General features: G+C 37.4%; 1 protein-coding gene across 3 annotated transcripts in view; it reads left to right on the forward strand.

The window, feature by feature from the left end:
• The window catches only part of RAD21 (RAD21 cohesin complex component), a 97,308-nt gene that overhangs the window by 60,198 nt on the left and 14,934 nt on the right, over positions 1-22,176 (forward strand). The window contains exons 1-4 of one of the 3 annotated variants that reach the window (XM_078353275.1): positions 6,008-8,732; positions 13,881-14,056; positions 20,111-20,240; positions 21,308-21,407. In XM_078353275.1, coding sequence (XP_078209401.1) covers positions 13,913-14,056; positions 20,111-20,240; positions 21,308-21,407 — 374 coding nt within the window. In that variant the 5' untranslated portion in view covers positions 6,008-8,732; positions 13,881-13,912. Of the gene's footprint in view, positions 1-6,007; positions 8,733-13,880; positions 14,057-20,110; positions 20,241-21,307; positions 21,408-22,176 lie in introns of those variants that run through there. The other 2 variants (XM_002759275.6, XM_035277308.3) reach the window with 2 other exon arrangements.

Genomic DNA, 22,176 nt, shown 5'->3' on the forward strand with positions numbered 1-22,176 from the left:
CTCAAATATGCGGCAAAATTATGGACAGATCATGGGCTTGACAATAGAGAAAATTTATCAAAATACTCACTGAGAAAAATTCCCAGCTAGAGTTAAAAATGCTCCCAGTATTGAAATACTAGGATGATGGAATTTTCTGAGAAAAGCCCAAGCGATTAACATAGACCTTGACCCAGCTTCCGCCTCTGAGGCTTCCCCTGGCCACTTCTGTCCTTGATAAACTCACATTTCCATCTGGCCCAGAGACTACTCCCCTCTTATCCCTGGACTCACTCTTGGCCCCTGGCGATTTTTTATTGCTGATACATAACTGCCTGAGCAGACCCTTAGCCTAGTCATAATAAGGATGCTTGCAGCCGCTCTCTGAAGTCCTGCCTCAAACCCCAAACCTGAACTCAAACCTTAAAACTCAAACCTCAGCGTCTGCTTGAAGCTAAGACTATGACTGAATGAAATCTATGGTTTCTAAGGCTTACAAAAATCTCTCTCTTTCTTTCCTTCTCTCTGTGTCACACACACACACACCACACACACACGCAACCCCCACACACACTTATTATCACTAATTAATATCTAGTGAATTAAGAATTGTTTCAAATAATGACATTTTGTCTAGTGCCAAATTGTTTCAAATAATGACATTTTGTCTAGTTGGATAGACAACAGTAAGTATGGACAAGATACCGTTGGTGCTAGAAGGAAAGCCAGAATCTACAAATTGTTTAGTCACTTTCAGTCCATTTTTCTTTGCTTACCCTGAAACCTTAAAGACACTATTCAGTCTTTCTGAACTTTTTTCTTTGATCACCTTTAGAAACCTCATGCAACTAATATTTTATACTTGATTTTTATTTAAATAAAATTTTTTTTAAAATCTGGTGCAACGTATTTAATACCCATCCTCCCTAACATTGAAACGTCTGTTTTCTTGTCTTATTCTTCTCTTCATGTAACTCCTCCTAATTACTATAATTATTTTATTGTGATAGAGTATCCTGTTTTAAAAGTTACCAGTTCAGAAGAACACGTCTACAAAAGTCTATGTAAATCTTAAACAAATCTGCTACTGTTTTATCATCTTTTTCCATAACAATACTTTTTTTCTCTCTTTTTCTATGACAGTTTTTATCTCGCAAAAAAAACTCTCAGTTGTGTGTGTGGAGGGAGGCATTATCATAAAATCGCATGGTACAGACAGGGCACAGCTGTTTTTTACAAATATACTCAAGACAGTGGCAACAACTAGTCTCTCAGACAGTGATTTCCCCAAATCATACCAGTCATCAACTGAGTAGTCAGAAAAGGAAAAGCAGATCATTTGCAACTGAAGAAAGACAAAATCTGTAATTGAAATCTGTCCTCTCATGGTTTTAGTCAAATAAATTCACAATTACTAAATTTGACAAATGCACATTCATCAGATAAGTATTTCCAGGGAGAAGAGATACTGTGGCTAACTCCTGCAATAAGAAATTTAACTTGACATTTTAATACAGGGAGATGGATGAGTATGTTGATAAGAGGAGACTCCAAGCCAGAATAAAACATACACCCTGTTCAAAAGGATCAAATCCAGCAGTTTCAGGGTTTAGGATTGTATGTGAAGAAACTATATTAAAATCTACAAATGGGAAGGTGGGCTGAGTTGAGGCCTCTGAGTAAGAATAAACAGTTTAAGAGAAAAGAAATGTAGTACCTTGGGAGGTACCTTAGGGTAGGGGAACAGCATGCAAGACAGAGGAAGAGGGAGAGAGAGAGAATAATTTTCGAATACAGTCACAGAACAGGATACGGTCAAAATGGGGAGTAGAGTATCCGGTATTTACTGCTGTTCTTATGAACTAAATATCTGACAAATATTTGCCATACCTTACTGGATATTTCATTCTGCAGAAAGTAGATAAAACTAGAGTAATAACTGCCATTTCTTAAGTACTCAGTTCCAAGCACTATACTAAGCAATTTGTATATGTGATCCTATTGAATTATTTCAACCATCAAATATTATCCTCATTTTAGAAATAAAGAAATTAAAGCCCAGAGACATTAATTACACACGTTAAAACAGCTAGGAGGTAGAAGAGAAGAATTTGAATCCAAAGCCAATGTTCATAATCATCCCTCAAAAGTACAAAAATAAAAGTCTTAAGGAAAAGGTAAGCCTCTTGATTTTAATGTTAGAATCAGACTTGCTGCTAGAAATTAGGAAAAGAGAATTGTTTTTATTCAAATATGGAGGAAAAATATATGGTTCCATGAACAAAAACTCTAAAAGCTAATGTATTGTAAGAGAGACAGACAATAGCAATGCATATTCACCTGGCCATAGAAGCTGAGATAAATTTAAACTGAAATTTAATAATAACAACAAATTCTTCATCATGCAACGTGGTCATGTGATTCTTAACATGACAGGAAACATTTCCCACAAGATTAGCTTTGAGACCATTTAGCAGCTGATACACCTAAATTGTTTTCAAGTGAGGAATTAAATTGTACACTGACAGAAATCTAATTTCTATTGCGAGGAGTTGAGCGTGTATTTTTTTTTTTCAGATGATGCAACAACTGCCACTGTTGAGTTTGCTTAAAGTCACACCAGCAGGAAGGATTTAAGTTCTTTGAGTATTTAATCCATATTGGCTGAGGGAAACCATGTTTAAAATGGTTAAAAGTGCTTGTACCCCTTCACTCCCCAGTTTGGGATTTTAACAACTATCCTTGATGCCAACTTCTTTTTTTTTTTTTTTTTTTGAGACAGAGTTTCTGTCGCCAGGCGCCAGGCTGGAGTGCAGTGGCACGATCTCGGTTCACTGCAACTTCCACCTCCCTGGTTCAAGCAATTCTCCTGCCTCAGCCTCCCGAGTAGCTGGGACTACAGGTGCATGCCACGACGCCCAGCTAAGTTTTGTATTTTTTTAGTAGAGATGTGATTTCACCATGTTGGCCAGGATGGTCTCGATCGCTTGACCTCGTGATCCAACTGCCTCTGCTTCCCAAAGTGCTGGGATTACAGGTGTGAGCCACTGCACCCTGCCCTTAATGCCAACTGCTTAAAGTCTCCATTAAAAATGAACCAAAAGAACATAAAATATTTAGCTAACTAAAACAGGAATTGACTTGATGAAGCTTTGATCTCTGGCCAGTATGGCCACTTAGCTAATGGACTCCAGCCAGTGAGATGAACCTTGCCCCAAGCCAAAAACAGTTGACCCACAGTGAATGGAGCACAAGACTGTCCACTTTCTTATCCACCTGCTATCACAGCATAAGGGTAAAAGTGAGTTGTTCTGTGTGTGATTAAAACCCTGGAAGGGTCTAGAAGTAGTGCTTGCTGCCAATGAGGAGTCTATGGACTTAAATGTCTGTTTTTCTTGTGTGTTTTACTTAAAAATGAAAACCCATTCAGAAACTGGACACAAAATTTCCTTTTAAAAAACATTTTAATTATGGATTTATAATAGTTGTACATAATTAAAGGGTACATCTGACATTTCAATACACTCATACAATGTGTAATAAATCATAGTAATTGGGGCATCCATCACCTCAAGTATTTATCATCTCTTTGTGTTAGAAACATTCCAATTCCACTCTTTTAGTTATTTTGAAATATACAATAAGTTATTAACTGTAGTCGCCCTATTGTGCTACCAAACACTAGGTTTTATTCCTTCTACCTAATTGCATTTTTGAACCCAACAACCATGCCCTCCTCATCTGCCCCCTCCCCACTACCCTTCCCAGACTCTGGTAACTATCATTCTACCTTCTATCTCCATGAGTTCTTCTTTTTTTTTAAGCTCCCACATATTAGTGTGAACATTCACACTAGTGTCTTTCTGTGCCTGGCTTATTTCACTTAATGTTTTCCAGTTCTATCCATGTTGCAGCAAATGAACAGATTTTTTTTCTTTTTTGAGGCTGAAAAATATTACCTTGTGTATATGCACCACGTTCTCTTTACCCATCTATCCACTGATGAACACTTAGATTGATTCCATATTTTGGCAATTGTGAATATCACTGCAATAAACATGGGAGGGCAGATACCACTTTGATGTACTGATTTCCTCTTTTTTATTTTATTTATTTATTTATTTGGTATTTACTCGGCAGTAGGCTTGCTGGCTCATATGGTGGCTCTGTGTTTAGTTGTTTGAGGACTCTCCGTACTGTTCTTCACAGTGCTGTACCAATATACATTCCTACCGACAGTGTACAAGTGTTCCTCTTTCTCCACTTCTTTATCAGCATTCTATATTGCTGGTCTTTTGGATAAAAGCCATTTCAACTGGGATGAGATTATATCTCCATTTCAACTGGGATGAGATTATATCTCATTGTGGTTCTGATTTGCATTTCTCTGATGATTAGTGATGGTAAACATTTTTTCATATACCTGTTGGCCATTTGTGTGTCTTTTTTTTTTTTTTTTTTTTTAGAAATATCCATTGAGGTCTTTTGCCCATTTTTAAATTGGATTATTTGAGTATTTGCCTATTATATTATTTGAGCTCCTTATACATTCTGGCTATTAATCCTGTGCAGATGAGTAGTTTGCAAATATTTTCTCCCACTTGATGGGTTGGGAGAAAATACTCTTCACTTTGTTGTTTCTTTTGCTTTGCAGAAGCTTCTTAGCTTGGCATGATCCCATTTGTCCTTTTTTGCTTTGCTTGTCTACGTTTTTAAGGTCTTACTAAGAAATATTTGGTTCTGGAGATTTCCCTAATGTTTTCTTCTAGTAGTCTCAATAGTTTCAAACCTTATATTCCAGTCTTCAAGTCACTTTGTTTCAATTTTTTTTTAATATGGCAAAAGATAGGGATCTAGTTTCATTCTTCTACATGTAGTTATCTAGTTTCTCCAAAACAATTTGTTGAAGAGACCCTCCCTTACCCAACATATGTTTTTGGCAGCTTTGTCAGAAATTAACTGACTGTATATGTATGGATTTATAGTCAACTGTATATGTATGGATTTATTTCTAGGTCCTCTATTCTATACCATTAGTCTATGTGTCTGTTTTTATGCCAGCACCATGCTGTTTTGTTTATTATCACTTTGTAGTATAATTTGAAGTCAGGTAATGTGATGCCTCCAGCTTTATTCCTTTGCTCAGGATTGCTTTGGCTACTCTGTGTCTTTTGTGGTTCCACATAAATTTTAGGATTTTTATCTTTCTGTGAAGAATGTCATTGGTATTTTGATAGGGATTACATTGAATCTGTAGATTGCGCTGGGTAGTATTGAAATTTTAACAATATTGATTCTTCCAGGCCATGAGCACAAAATATCTTTCCATTTTTTGTGTGTCCTCTTCAATTTCTTTCATCACTGGAAAAATCTCTACAATAAAAAAAGTGAATTTCTTCGTGGTACAAGTAAGTCTTTTAAGATAAGAAATTTTAAGATTCCCTCCAAAGCTATACTGAAAATTTCCCAAGGGCAGGAATTATCTCTGTTATATTCATCACTACATCCAGAGCCTAGCTGGCACAAAATGTAGCAAACAGAAGACCCTGTGTAATAAGGGTTGACTGAGTGAGAGAACCTCTATATTTTACTGAGTTAGTTTGAGGTTTTTATGTTACCTTTATCGTTATAGAGCCATAAAATGAATTTTTTGTGTGGAGCCACACAAAATTGCACCACGACGGTGTTTTTCTTTAAAACGAGCACAAGAATAAAGCTAAACGCAAATATTCGCCTCACTGGAAAGCATTGCGCGTGCGCTATCCTCCGCTATTGCCCAACACCACGCCTCTCAAAGACCCTCTCGCAGGAGAATCACCTTTGCGCTTGCTCAGTTGCGGACTACACAACCAGGGGGCGGGCTCCAAAAAAAAAAAAAAAAAAAAAAAAGGAAATGGTCATTGCGCATGCACCGCTCCTTCTGCGGCTTAGGCCGGCTGCGCAGGCGCACAGGTACCATTTTGACCGTAAACATCCTGCCGATTTGAACCGAGGATTTGGGCGGCAGGAAGAGCCGCGGCGTAACGGCAGCCATCTTGTTTGTTTGAGTGAATCGGAAAGGAGGCGCCGGCTGTGGCGGCGGCTGGAGCTGCTCCGAAGCTACACCTCGAAGGGTTCCCCCCTTTCCCCGCCCCCTCCCCCAACCCTTTTCCCCTCCCCGGGCCACCCAGCCCGCTCAACTCCCAGCGGAGAGCAAGGTAAGAGGCTCGCCGACCCCTTCTTTCCCTTCAGCTTCCTCCCCCCAACCCGTTCCCCGCCGCGCTGCAGTCGTGGAGCGGGACTCCTAGGGACGGGAGGGCGAGGGAGAAGGCAGCACTCGCCGCGGCCCCGCGTGCTGCCACCCTCCCTGCGCCCGAGCGGCGGCGCTACCCGCCCAGCCCTCTTCGCCCCGGGCCCGCCCTCGGCCGGGACCCGTGCAGCCTGGGCCCGCATCATCGCTTGTTCGGTAACAAATGGTTCTAATCCATTCTGAGCAAAGGCTGTTACTCTGCGGTCCCGTCTCACGTCCCCAAGGAGGCCGGGGAAACCCTGGGCTCCAGAGGGATGGGGAGGAGGTTTGAACGAGCCCGCTCTGGGGACCGGGCCGCCTACTCCGTGAGTAAAAATGGCTGTCTGGGAGGAGGAGGTGGCGGGCCCGGCGCCCGCACTGCCAGCCCCGGGAGCAGCAACCTTCCGCCGAGCTCGGGTGCGGGGCTCGAGAACGTGCGGACCTGGTGGGGCGGGGGCGGGGGCGGCGGCGGGTGCCCCTCGGCCAGTGACTGCTGCCCTCCCCTTTTAAAAAGATAATTTTTACATTGGGAATACTAAACCTTGCACAGACACGTAGAAAAAGCGACGGAGGGAAGTTGCTTCTTATTCCGAGGACGTTTGCATAATGACTGGTTTTCCCCTCAACTTTTCCAGTTATTTTTAAAAGTGATTAAGGATATCGGGTGTTGTAGAGACGCTGTGGGGGACGTGTGTGTTTCTGATAAATATCGGAAAAAGGCTTTTTGCGAATGATCCGCTCTGATAGTGTAGGGTGATACTGTCGAGTTGTGCTGCCAGACTTTGTGGCCTTCTTCAAATTTGTAAGAGGGAAATGCCGGGGGGGTTACTTGGTCACTGATTTGTTAATGTCTTCAGCGTGCAAAAAAGCATTTGTGTGAAGGGTTTCTGGGAAAGACGTGTTTATCTGCTTCTTTTTGCAAGGGAAAGTTTATCTTTGCTCTCATAGTGGTTAGGAGAGTAATTGGTTTTCAGGCACAATTTTCTATTTTCTTAAAATGGATGTGAATGCCAGTGGGCTGTGCTAGTCTAGAATTTTGGAGACGGGCAGAAGGTTTCTGAAATCGTAAAGTCATTAAATACCTTTGTTAATGTCGGAGGCAACTGATTTTTTTTGGCAAGGCATTGATTAGGACATACGCCATATCTCCAGAAAGTTAAGTTTGCATAGTTGAGGTGACAGAAGTGCGTAACTAATAGACATAGTACTTTTTATACACAAGTCAGAATTAGAAAAGAGAGTTTCTTTTCTGGTGAATTACTATTTTGTGAAACACACAAATTCTGAGAAACTCTTTTATAGTTTGGTACAGATTGGAAATGTTCTAATTCTTGGAAGAAAGGTTGTGTTTTTAGTTTAAATGTCATGATAGTTTTAGACATGATTATATTGGCTAGTTAATGTTTTGCATCAAGAGTGTCCTGAGAGTTAACTCTTTGCAGCAGCAGTGACACTATGTTAGATGTGCTCTTGTATTTAGTTTTCATAATCTTTTTTGGTGAATATTATCCCGACTTTATTATAGTTGGGAAATAACTTACCGTTATTCAACAACTATGTAAAGAGGGAGCTGAATTTGAACCTACGACTGTCTGATTCTAAAAATCCTTGGTCAAAGGATGTTAGAAGGAAAACAGAGGAAATTTCTAGTGTGCAGGGTTAGAAATACCTTCTGAGATCTGCCTACCACTCCCCCAAAGAGGTAGCTCCATTCTGATCTGAGTTAGATATTGATGTTTTCAAAGGTTAGGGAAATCACCAGATTTCAACCTTTTATGCTTTTATAGTAGGGACACTGAACTGCAGAGGTTAGGCAGCTTAACCTGCTAATTAATGACAAAGCAGGATTATGAATTTACTTCTGAGGTAGTAGTTTTTACTTTGAATAGGTGACACACATATATGCCCCAAGTTTATATGTGTATGTATCGAGCATTGCAGAAAAGTAGGCCTTGCATGCCCTGCGTACCTACTTTTCAGAGTTAACCAGTTTCACCACTTTCATGTATACGCCGCAGATACTCTCAGCTTATTCAAGAGCTTGTAAATATATGGAGAAAAGACCATTCTTTTTTTTTAACTCCAACTTTTCTGCACTTAACCTGGAGATTTTCCATATTAGCACAAATGTTGTATTCCTGTTTAAAGCTGTAGTGTACAACTGTTCCTTGATATTAAAGGGGGATTGGTTCTGGGACCGAATCATGAATGCTCAAGTCCCTTATATGAAATAGTGTAGTATTTGCATATAACCTACTCACATCCCATATACTTCAAATAATCTCTAGATTACTTATAATCTACCATGTAAATGCTATGTTAGTAGCTAATATAGTTGTTACAGTTTTTTATTTGTATTTTTTTTATTGTTGTGTTATTCTTTGTCTCCCTTACCCCACCCCGAGCAATTTTTTATCCTGGGTTGGTTTAGTCCGTGGATGCAGAAGCCATGGATAAGGAGGACCGACTGTGTTCTGTTGTTTGGGTATGTTAATTTTTCATACCACTTATTGATGGCCAAGTAGATTACTTTGAATGTTTTGCTGTTCTGCTCTGGCAAGCCAGCATAGTGTTGTAGTTAGAAGTGTGGATTCTGATGTTCAAGTTCCACTTTCATTAAATGCTAGTGATATTTACTTATCTTCATCTGTTCTCTCACCTGAAAAATGGACCAGTATTTACTTCTGTAGGACAGTCATGAAGAGGTTGAATACATAAAACACGTAGTGGTTAGTAAGTTTTATTTGGGTTTTTTGGTGTTTCGTTTTTTTGTTTTTGTCTTTACTGATATGCATCTCCAAGTGTATCTTTTGTATTGGTTACTGAAAGTGAAATTTCTGGCCGGAAAGTGTAAGTGAAATTTTCATAAGATGTTGCCATATTGTCCTTCAGAGAGATCACACCAATTTACACCACCACCGTCCTACTCTGCTTTCTAATGAAGTACTGGTACTGACTGACACTGTTCTAGAAGCATGAGCTTTAGTTTGACTGATTCTTTGAAGCAATCTTAAATTGCCCGTTTTTTTGCATTCTTGAATATGTTCTAAAGTAGCAATCTTTCTGCCGTTTCACATCAGACTTTAATTTTTCAGGATCAGTTGAAAAAATTGCTTGCTGCTTTAGAAAAAATCATTCTCATATCATGAAACGCTAAGCTGTGCTCTGGTATCAAATGCAGATTTTCTGCATGGTTCTTACATTTAACAGAATATAGAATCTTCAGATCTAAAGAGATTGGATGAAGTTTGGTATTAAGGGAAAATATTGGCTTAAAAGGCAATTATAATCACACTTTCTCCTCATTCAGATATGCACCAGGAGTTGATCCACCACGCTACTTTGGCTTCTTTTAGTTATTAGAGTAATTTCCTCTTGCTAATTGTTTCCCACATTAATTTTAGCACCACTCTGCTTTCCTTAGCCTCATCTGATGCAAAACAGGCATCTATTTAGGAATCTCTGCCTCTGCATAGCTGGGATATTTTAGGCATGGTGCTCTGACCAGCAGCTGAAGTGCTGGCCATCAGCTACTGACACCTGTTGAAAAATGCCAGTAGATTTAATTTTTAAAATGTCTAAAATTTTTTACATATGTCAATTATGAGATCACCTGGTGGATCATATTTATTTTTATTCATTAAATACATATTTAGTAATTTTCATGCAGCAGACAGTATTCTAGAAAGTTAATATTAAGGAGTTTTTTTGTTTATTTAGGATACAGTTGCTTGCTTCCATAGTGGAACTTGGGGCTTGTCATGTACAGCAGCGATCATATTTCTCAGAACACACCGCCATGTTGGGTTTCTATACAGTTCTGTAGATTTCATTTATAACACAGTTGAGGCAGCTTAAGTTTTCTGATGACATTTTAAGGCTTGACGTAGGCACTGATTTGAAACATAGGAAGCTCTCTTCCAGTATGGGAAGCATGTTTTAATCTATAAAATACTAAATGCCAAATAAAGGATCTTTGAGGTATTATTAAATGCTCGTACCTCAAGAATGTTTTGAGTTCTTCCTACTATAGAATATAGTAGTTCTTCATTCTTTTCTTTTTTAATAAACACAGAGTCTTGCTGTATCGGCCAGAGTGGTCTGGAACTCCTGGCCTCAAGAAATCCTCCTGCCTTGGCCTCCCAAAGTACTGGAATGACAGACGTGAGCTACCATGCCTAGCCAATTTTTTCCGTCCTTAACTCCAAATTTAGGAAGAAGAGTTCACAACATTAGACAATTGGCGAAGCCTTTTTTTTTTTCTTTTGAGAAAATTCTTTTTTAGTATGAATTAGTAATCCTTTGGGAAGATTAGAAACAGAAAATGAGAATTTCAAGACTCTTTACTATTAAGTGATGGAAATGGAGATAAGGCAAACCTGACTGCAGTAGTCTTGCACCGTAGCCCCCTACCCTCCCAAATATTGTTGACATATAAGAAATCTGTTGCCTGTGATATGCTTAACTAAAATATGTTTTCTCTATATCGTTGAAAAGAATGGGAACTTTTTAATTGAAAGTACAGTAGGCAAAATTCTCATTTTAAGATTTATAGATTCGGTGAAAACATGAAAACTATCTGTATCTTTTAGAAAAAAATTTAATTAAGAGATTTTAGTCCCACCTGCAGTGTAAGAGATCCAGCTTCTCTGTGTCTTTGCCAGAATATGATGTTGTCACTATTTTTTAATTTAGCTCTTACAGTAAGTGTGTGGTGATAACATTTCTGGCTTTAATTTGTATTTCTCAAATGCCTAGTGATAAATGAATATCTCATGTTCTTGTCATCAGTAAACCTCTTCTATGAAATTTATCTTCTTTTGCTCACTTTTTTTTTCTTTTTAGACAGAGTCTCTGTCACCCAGGCTGGAATGCAATGGCACAGTCTTCGGCTCACTTCAATCTACTCACCCTGGATTCAAGCAATTCTCCTGCCTCAGCCACCCAAGTAGCTGGGATTATGGGCACATGCCACCACACCCAGCTAATTTTTGTATTTTTTAGTAGAGATGGAGTTTTGCCTAATTTCCCTGACTGGTCTTGAACTCCTGGCCTCAAGTGGTCTGCCTGCCTCAGCCTGCCAAAGTGCTAGGATTATAGGCATGAGCCAGCACGCCTGGCTTCTTTTGCTCACTTTCTAATTGTGTTTTTTTTTCTTTTTACTCCTGAGTTTTGAGAATTCTTTACATATTCTATATCTGAGTTCTAGTCAGATGTGTGGTTTGCAAATATTTTCTCCCCAGTCTATAACTTATCTTTGCATTTCTTTCTTAGAGCAAAAGTTTAATTTGATAAAGGCGAGTTTATTGAGCAAGAACTTTTCCTTCATGGGTTGTGTTTTTGCTGTTGTGTCAAAATTTTTACCAAGGTTTAGGTACTGAAGGTCCTCCCCACCCTCTGCCATTTAAAAAGTTTTGTCTATTTTGAATTTTTATATAAAATGTGAGTTTTAGGTGGAGGGTTTTTTCCCTTGCCTTTTTTGTTTTGGGGGGATGTGTGTGTGTGCATGTGCGTGTTTTCTGGCCTTCTGATGGTATTTAATCACTCTAGCACCATTTGTTGAGAAATCTGTCATTTCTCCATTAGATAGCTTTTGTGTCTTTGATTAAAAAAAAAAAATCAGTCGAACTTCATTGTATGGGCTGTTTCTGGGTTCTCAGTTCTGTTCCATTGACTGTTTCTCTCTCTGCCAATACCAGTGTAGAGTATTGTAGCTATATAGTAAGTCTTGAAATTAAGTCGACTAATTCTTCTCACTTTTTCAAAATAGTTTCAGCTTTTCTAGTTTCTTTGCTTTTCAATAAAAATTTGATGATAATCTTGTCTGTAAATGTAAAAAACCTTTATTTTGATAATTGTATTAAAGTTTCTGTAAAAACCAAACATACACTTATGATACTTTTCAGCAATCACACTTCTGGACAGTTGTCCCAGAGAAATGAAAACCTAACGTTCACTAAAAGTCTGTACACTGTAACGGTTTTATTTGTAATAGCCAAAAACTGGAAACAACTAAATGTCCTTCACTAGGTGAATGTGCAAGCATATTATGATATATGCATCTCATGGAATGCTACCCAACATTCCAAGTAGACGGGAATACTATTGATGAATAAAACAACTTGGATCACAGAAGCATTGTGCTAGATCCAAAAAGCCATTTCAAAGAAGTCACATACTATATGATTCATTTATATAACTTTCTCAAAACAACACAATTAAGTCCAGTGTGGTGACTCACACCTGTAGTTCCAACTACTTGAGAGGCTAAGGCAGGAGGATTGCTTGAGCCTAGGAGTTCAAGGCTGCAGTGAGCTATGATCATATTACTGCACTCCAGCCTGGGAGACAGAATGAGACCCCATCTCTTAAAAGAAAAAAAGAGTGACAAAATTAGAAATCAGATGGTGATTGTCAAGACTTAGGAATGGCAGGGAGAGAGGGATGAACATGATGAGTTTTGTAGTGATGGAATAGTTGTGTGTCTTTTTGCAGTGGTGATTATACAGATCTGCATATGTGATAAAATGGTATAAGTCTATAGACACATTGTATCAATCTCAGTGCTGGTTTTGATACTACATTCTAGTTATTTAAGATGTCACCTTTGGGAGAAACTAGGTAAAAAGTACATGGGACCTACTATTTTCATGACTCCCTGTGACTCTATTTCAAATTAAAATTTTAAAGTACTTTTTATGTATTGTGCATGTACTTGATTTTATTTCTGTGAAAGCAAGGCGTATGTCGTTTTCTAGTTGTGGACATTGTAGAAAAAAGCAGAAATTCATTTGCCGAGGTACATTTTTTTTAACTCTGTGAAAGAGGGAAACTAAATGACATAAAGGAAATATCCTGCAGTTAATATACTTTTCTGAACTGGGGTTTTCAAGCTACCTTTCTTTTGTTAATACATTAGAGTGCAAAAGGAAAGTAAAATGACGGTAACATTTGTGATTCCAAGACTATTTCAGTCGTAAGATAAATGTTCTGCTATATGTTGTCCTTGATTTGATGTTTAAATTATAAGTAGACAAATGCTTTGTAAGTTCCTCAGTTAAGAAAACTGTATATATAATTCTTTACCTTTTTTGAGCCTCTGTTTTTCTAAACTTCCCACCTCTAAAATGGGGCTGGTCCACCTACTTAGTTTTTCTTGGCAGAATATGAAATGCTTAGTACAGTGCTTTTCATGTAGTAGCAGTTTTACAGATCATTTATCCCAGAATCACAATTTTTAATAGAATTCTAAAAATGGAAATTTCCACATAGATTGATATCTGTGCCTAAGTATCTTTCTTCTTAGATGTTCTTTTCTTGCCACAAAAAATATATTCTCTAGCTTTTGACCAGTAAACAAACTATTTCCACTGTCAATCAAGATAGAAGTGAAACCAGGTATGAAAGCAATTTGACTCTTGTCCCTTTTACTTTCACCTCTTAGAATTTTGGGGTCTGTTTTTCCCTCCCTCTCAAAATTAAAGCAATAGACTTTTTAAAAATATGTATTAAACATTTACTCGAGCCTTTTACAGTTTTTATATTAAAGAGAGAAGAAAAATTTTAGATGTCTTATGTCTTGATAAGTATTTCAGTTGTTGGATGATATTTACATTTTTTCCCCCCCTCTTAGGTTTTCTTCTATTTTCATAGCCAACCAGAACAATGTTCTACGCACATTTTGTTCTCAGTAAAAGAGGGCCGCTGGCCAAAATTTGGCTAGCGGCCCATTGGGATAAGAAGCTAACCAAAGCCCATGTGTTCGAGTGTAATTTAGAGAGCAGCGTGGAGAGTATCATCTCACCAAAGGTATGTTTAATGTTGACATTTTTATTTACTTTGTTGATTGTTTATTGATATGTGAAACAGAACTTCTAAAGCAGTTTTTTTAGGTAGATATATTGGAGGCAAGGGAAATCCTTAGAAATTTTTCTTTATTATGTGAAATCTTTATCACCTCTAGACATACTTCGACATGGTCATGGTATGATTCTTTTTTTAAAAAAAAAAAACAATCTCTAAGTGCACTGACATTTTGATTTGCCTGTTTTTAATGGCAAATAAGCATGAGTCAGGGCAGTGCCCAAATACTGTTTACTGATTGTTCCTTAGATGAGCTTTTATTAATGTCCTCTGAAACTGTTCTGAGGCACTGGTTTACACACTTGGATTTCAAAATAGTATGACTTAAAGTAATACTCTGTGGGTTTTTCGCTTTGCCAAGAAAGAACCTTTAAAACACAGAGGTGGCTTTACCATCCACTGTCATCATTAGCATTTCATTGAGGAGTGCACATGTTGACTTCAAAAATGTATGAAAGACTAATCTCAAAGAAAGAGTCCTTAAATATAATTTATATACATTTATATCTGGGTTTTAAAGACTCTTTCCTGTACCTTATTTTACATGTACATACACAAGTGCACACGCACGCACCACATGCATGCCCCAGCTGTCCTGTAGTCAAAATGTTCCAGATCATAGCCATGTGAAGCAGCAGTGGGAACTACTCGTAGAATTTTGAGTTTGGACAGTGTTGATGTAATACATTGAGTACTTTTATTACTGGAATAATGAAGGAGTCTCAGAAGAATAAAGCTGGGGATGAAGCAGAGACTTGTTCAAAAAGTTATGTGGAAAATATTTTTTTTTAGGTGGGAGAAATGAAAGTTTGTGCTTGGAATTACAGTAAATTAGAAAGTTCCATTTGGATATGGAGTTTTGGCTGGTTTTAGAGTTATAGCTGGTGGAATTTATTGCTATTAAAAACATTTTGTGTTCTTTCTAAGAGTACTAATTTGAAAATTTTGATAAGGTGAAAATTTTAGAAACTGAAAAACTGTAGTCATATTACTTAGATCTTTAGTAATGTTTTGATATACCTTGTGTGAATGCATAATGCACATAATTTTTTTAGGTGTGTACACAAAAATTGCATTTATATTTTGTGACACAACTGCATTCAGGAGCAGTTCTAATAGCTCTAAGCATCTAATGGTTGTAATATACAGCATAATACAAAGAACTTAAATACAAAATTTGAAACAGAGTTAACCTAGACTGAAGTGAGTTTGTGTGAGACAGGATCTCACTCTGTTACCCAGGCTGGAGTGCAAGCATGATCTTGGCTCCCTGCAACCTCCACCTCCTAGGCTCAAGCAGTCCTCCCACCTCAGCTTGCTGAGTAGCTGGGACTACAGATGGGCACACCACACCTGGCTAATTCTTGTAATTTTGTAGAGACAAGGTTTTGCCATGTTGCCCAGGCTGGTTTTGAACTCCTGAGCTCAAGCAATTTGTCTGCCTCAGACTCCCAAAGTGCTAGGATTACAGGCATGAGCCGCTGCACCTAGCCCTTAGTTACCTAAATATTCATACATTTAATATGGGAATGCTAATGTACATAATAATTGTGGGGAGCTGCTCTAGACATTCTTGGGAATATTACACTGTTTGTGTGTGTGTGTACACACATCTGTCACACACACACACTCTGCATTACCTTTATAATGTTCAAAAAGCCCTGAATTCTATAACATTTGGACCCTAGGATTTTGGATAAGGAACTATGGAACTGTAAATCATTGTTTGGGTTATGTATGATTTATTTTACTCCTCCCTTTTTTTGGGATAGTTTACATTGTTTCTAATTTTTTTAAATTCTTCTGGTCCTATCCAATGAAACCATTAAAAATGACAGTAGAACAATACATTGGAAGATAGTCTTTTCAACAAATAGTGCTGGAGTAGCTAGACACCATGCAAAAGAAAAATGAACTAGCTAGATAGACCATACACCCTTCAAAAGAATTAACTCAAAATGGATCATAGGCCTAAATGTAAAACACAAAACTATAAAACTGCTAGAAGATAACATAGCAGAAAATCTGAATGACCTGGGATTTGGTAGTGTCTTTAGATATGACACCAAAGGCATGATCTAAAAAAGAAAAAATTCAGAAGCTGGACTTAAGAATTAGAAAGTACTGCTCTCAAAAGATACTGTCAAGAGAATGCAAAGACAAGCATTAAAACAAGGTATCACTCCTCATCTGTTAATATGGCCAAAATCCAAAACAGTGACGACACCAAATGTTGGTGAGGATGTGGAGCAACAGTGGCTCTCATTTTTGGTGGAAATGCAAAATGGTACAGCCACTGTGGAAAACGGTTTGGTGGTATCTTAGAAAACTAAACATTATTCTTACCTAAAATTTGTTTCTTGCACAAGAGCCTGCACACAGATTTTTATAGCAGCTTAATTCATAATGACCAAAACTTGAAAGCAGTTGAGATGTCCTTGAGTAGATGAATGGATAAATTAACCTTTCACTGAAATATTATTCAATGCTACAAAGAAATGAGCTCTACAGTCAAGAAAAGTTGTGGAGGAACAGGCCAGGCGCGATGGCACACGCCTACAGTCTCAGCATTTTAGGAGGCCAAGGCGGGTGGATGGGTTGAGCCCAGGAGTTCAAAACATGGCAAACCCCTTATCTACAAATACAGAAAAATTATCCTGACTGTGTGGCAAGTGCCAGTATTCCCACCTACTTGGGAGGTTGTGTTGGGAAGATCTGTTAAGCTTGGAAGGTCAAGGCTGCAGTGAGCCAAACTTGCACTAGTTGACTGCAGCCTGGGTGACAGAGTGAGACCCTGTCTCAAAAAAAAAACAAGATGGGCCTGACACAGTGGCTCACACCTGTAATCTCTGCACTTTGGGAGGCTGAGGCAGGCGATCACAAGGTCAAGAGATCAAGACCATCCTGGCCAACATGGTGAAACTCCATATACTAAAAATAAAAAATTAGCTGGGCATGGTGGCATGTGCCTGTAGGCCCAGCTACTCGGGAGGCTGAGGCAGGAGCATCACTTGAACCCATGATGCAGAGGTTGCAGTGAACTGACAGAGACTTTGTCTCAAAAAAAAAAAATGTGGAAGTGCTGTAAATGCATATTACTTAGTAAAATAAACCAATCTAAAAAGGCTACATATTCTGTGATTGCAGCTATGGGACACTGGAAAAGCCAACACTAAAAATGGGACAGTAAAAGGATGGGAGGATGGGGAGAGAATGGAGGGTTGAATAGGCAGAGCACAGACGATTCTTTTTAGAGCAGTAAAACTGTTTTGCATGGTAGTATAATGGTTAATAAATGTCATTATACATTTGTCCAAACTCACAGAATATGTTAACACTAAGAGTGAACCCTGATGTAAACTAGGAACTTCTGGTAATGATGTGTCAATATAAGTTTATCAGTTGTAATAAATGAAACCCTGATGGCAGGTGTCGATTGTGGAGAAGGTTGTCTATGTGGGGAAGGGGGTGTTTATGAGAAATCTCTGTATCTTCTCCTAAGTGTGCTGTGAACCTAAAACTGCTCTTTTTCCTGGATGCAGTCTTCTGACAGTTGTATCAGTTTTTGTGTATATATACTAAGAAAAATTGTGTGCATGCACACAGGAAAGCCTAGAAAGCATACCAAAAAATGATTAAAGATTTCTGTAGGTGGTAGGATTATAGGTCATTTTATTTTCTATTTTAAGACTAGCCGTCTAATAAACATTTCTTGTTAAATCTTTGTTCACACCCTTAAGTATGTTCTTGAGATTTATTTTTAGGATTATAATTGATAGGCCAAGTGATAAACATGTTTTTGAGATTTCTGATAGGCACTAACAGTTTGCTCTGCTGAGATTGTACTGTTGGTCAATTTTTTTTTTATAGGTATGCTTACTGGGATAAGTTAATGGAAAAGAGAAAAATGGTACTCTTTTCTTGAAAGTATATATGTGGCTAATCTTTAACATCCGTAAGCAAATATTGAGAATGTTTGGCTTAAAAGGATAACAACAGATTTTTTTCATGCTATGTACTGAGTACTTTGTACCCCTTTAGGGACACTACCAAAGGATTTGAGACAATCTGATAATTGAAGGTATACATGAACAGCCACAAAGGAAAGCAGGCAGTTCAGGAATCATGTAAAAGATTGTAATGTGTTTATGAAAGAAAGCGATTTATCTTTCAATGTTTTAAACCATTTCTAGCTGAGCTATTACTTATTTAATAACAGGATGTAAAGATATTTCCACAGAGTGAACTGTCCTGAAATTTCTAATGTTTACTTTGGTGTGCAGTTCTCATTGTGAAATGTTGGTTTAGTTGTTTAGCATAAATATCACACATGTTCATTTGCAATCCATGCTTCCATACTCCCTTCTTTCTTCCACTCTCCTATTGAAAGACCCACTGGCTCCCTTTGCAGAGCTTTTCCAGAATATGTAGACTGAAATCTTTATTATATTTATGTTTACACTGTAACACACACTAGCTCAAAACATATGCCATACCTCATTTTACCTACTCCTAGGCTAAACTCTGAACCACACTAATCTAGAAAACAAGCTTTTGCCCAAACACCACTTTTTGAAAGTTGCTAGTTCTAAACAAGATAATAGCAAGCAGAGGTTTTTTTCTCTCCTCTGTTCTTAGGTGAGAGTACAGTCAACATTAATTTTAAGTTTTATAATACCACATAAAAATAGATTCTGTTTTTCCATTAGGAGCAACATTTTAATTTGATTTTTTTAAATTAGGGATTCATTGATACATTCTGAATTTGATCACAAATTGGGTATAATTTCAGATGTCTAAAAATATATGGCCACAGACATCATCATTTATTCTGTAAGTCACATAAAATGCTCATAAGTGCAGAGCCTGAGAGTCATAAGTAGGGTCCTGGAGTGCTATAGAGAATACACATAAACTTTAAAATACAGCATTTTATTTTACGAATAACAATAGACGAATCATAATTTAAATAAGAGCAAATGTTAAAAGCTTTTTTTTTATTACCTTAGAACTTGTTGCATCTTATTATGTGATTTGGGAAAGTATCCGGGGATATTTGAGTTCATATTGCCTTGTTCCTTCAGTAAGTTTTCCTTATGGCTAGAGGAATTTTGAATATTTGTGTTTAGATTGATTTTGTTTCATTGTTTTACCAACTGCTTCTCCACATACTGCATCCCAAATTAATGTTGATCAAGATCTGCCTTGAAAAAAAGTTAGGTAGTATATTTACTGGTGAAAAAAGGTATAGGTACTGTTACCCTTTTTCGGTTAGTATGCTTTCCAGTTAATGGAAACTTAGTAAAAAGTGGCTTAAACAATAAGTGAAATATCAGGCTTGATTGAAATTTTGGGAACAGATCTGAGATTGGTTCAGCAGCTTGATTATGTCATCCCAGGACTCTCCATCCTTAGTTTGTTGGCTTCCTGTCCTCATACTTCAGCATTGTGGTTTACAGGGTGACTGCATGAAGCAACTGAGCAAGTCCTACCTATTCACAAAGCAGGAAAAGGGAAAGGAAGAGAGAGATGATGTCCTTTTGAGGGGAATATCTTTCTCAGAAATTCTCTGGCATACTTCACCTATTACTCAATTGGCTGAACTGTGTTTCATGCCCTCCCTAGAACAGCTATTAGCAGAGAGGAATGAGACATCTGTCAATATGGGGACATTTGCTTCTCAAACAAAATCAGAATTGACTTAGCCAGCAAGAAGCAATGGCTCTGGATTGGCATCCAAAAGTGTTACATGCTCCTTAATGTGCTAATGACACAGTTTATGGAATGGTGTGCTTGCTCCCTAGCTACCTTCATGTTTATGTTAATTCATGAATTACCACTGTCTTTTTGGTATATTCCATATATTCAGGGAATTTATAGGCAAGGACAGTGAGAAACATATGTGATTATTAGGCAATTTTAAAGGAAAAAGTTGAAAAGATAGAGACCCTAAGTAGCATGAATGCAAGCTTTGAAATATGATTAATGTTTTCTTCATAGGTGAAAATGGCATTACGGACATCAGGACATCTCTTACTGGGAGTGGTTCGAATCTATCACAGGAAAGCCAAATACCTTCTTGCAGACTGTAATGAAGCATTCATTAAGATAAAGATGGCTTTTCGGCCAGGTATTGTTGAAGCTTTTTTTTGCTTTGGAGTTTCTCATATTTTTTTTGTTACTGTAGCTAAACACATTTTCTAAATCAACAGGCTTGCGGAGGCAGTGGTTCAAGGGAGGAAATGTACTTTATTTGCATTTCTTCGACCTATGAAGTAATGGAGCTCACTCCCTTTTTTGTTCTTCGTTTGGAGCTGCCTTTTTAGTACTTTTTTTCAGCAGCTTACATAGACCGAGTCATCAGAGATTGAAATGTTGAAAACTAATTGTTATGTAATGATTTTTTAAAAATATAGCTCAGAAAAGATAATTTTAGGGTTTTAAGCTTTTTTCCTGAATAAATGTCCTTTGTACTTTTTTTTGTTGTTACTAACCACACCACCATCTAAGTAGATAATTACTGCTTATCTAAATTCACATATCTAAAATTTTTAAAAGCATTGATGAAATTTTATTCTAATTAAAATAATGTGTATAGAAGAAATGCCTTAACAGTTTTTACCAAGGATACATTCTAATACTTCATTTTATGTCACTTTGTGAACAGTAAAATGTTTGAGATTCTAAGATTTTATTTAAAAATATTTAGAAAAAGACTACAGTACTTAACATGTGAACAATAAACACATTTTATCTAAATAACATGCTTTTTGTTTGTCTTTCAAAGCAAGGCATATTTATTAGAATTTGAAAAATATAAAGAAAAGTAAAATTGTGTAATTCTGCTTTCTGTAAAATAACCAGCTCCTTTTAACATTTAAGGCACTCCTTTGCAGTCATTCTTTCCCCCCTTAAATATCATGTTTAATTAATTACAAGTTAATAGTTATTTGTTGATATGTCCATGTAAACATTTGTCAGCTTAATGCATAATTAGTGCTTTGACTTTTTCATGAAGCAAGGAATACAATTTATGAGCATAGAAAAAGAGAAGTACTTGTGCTTTAAGGTATTTTGCATATGTTATCAACCTTTCTATTAGAATATAAACTTAGGAAATTATACTTACTTATCTCCTCCTTATCCCTAGATAATTTATGGGTAGCTAGATATTCAAACTTAGCATTTATTTTCCAGGTGTTGTTGACCTGCCTGAGGAAAATCGGGAAGCAGCTTATAATGCCATTACTTTACCTGAAGAATTTCATGACTTTGATCAGCCACTGCCTGACTTAGAGTATGTGTCTTCTTTTTTAAAAAAATTTTGGCTTGGTCCACAAAAAGCAGTAGTATCTGCTTACAGATGTATAGGTTTTTTTTGGAATGTTTTACATTAACAGGTAGCTAAAATGCATATACTTTTATTTAGGATAGTATATATAAATAAGGAACATAAAATCTAGAAAGCTATTCTGTGAGAAAAATCGTGTGGATGTCAGCTTTAACACAGCTACGATGTGAGAGTTTTGACATGCTTAGGCCAAAGCTTATGTAAACCGATAAACAGTTGTCTAGGTATTCTCCTTATGCAGTGATATCAGCGAATGTAAACTGTTGGTTCAGAGTTGTATATTAAAGTCAGCTGTTGGTTGTCTTCTTGGCCAGGCTATACTCAGAGTCATAATTCTGTTCTGGTTGTGTTTTGTTTTTGTTTTAAATAAACATACGAGATAACTTTTTATGAAGAACAAGAAAGGGTCATTGTTGCGGCACACATTTGGGAGGAGAGAGTTACACAGACATGGCCGTTACAGCAGAATACTGTAGTATGTTTCCCTTTTCTCAAGTCCTTACAATCTAGCTATCATGCCGTGATGTTGGAACTTGACTGTAGCTTTCCAAGTGACTTAGCATAACTGACAGCCAAGGAACACCATTACAAATTTCTCCTGTTTTTGAAATTATCTGTGACTTCTAATTAGGTTAAGTTTATGACCTATTTTATTATTACATGTGTGTTAATTAATTCTAGGCTCTATCTAGCTTTTTACTTTTTTTCTCTCCTT

Source organism: Callithrix jacchus, chromosome 16, assembly GCF_049354715.1.
Source record: "Callithrix jacchus isolate 240 chromosome 16, calJac240_pri, whole genome shotgun sequence".
Lineage (NCBI taxonomy): Eukaryota > Metazoa > Chordata > Mammalia > Primates > Cebidae > Callithrix > Callithrix jacchus.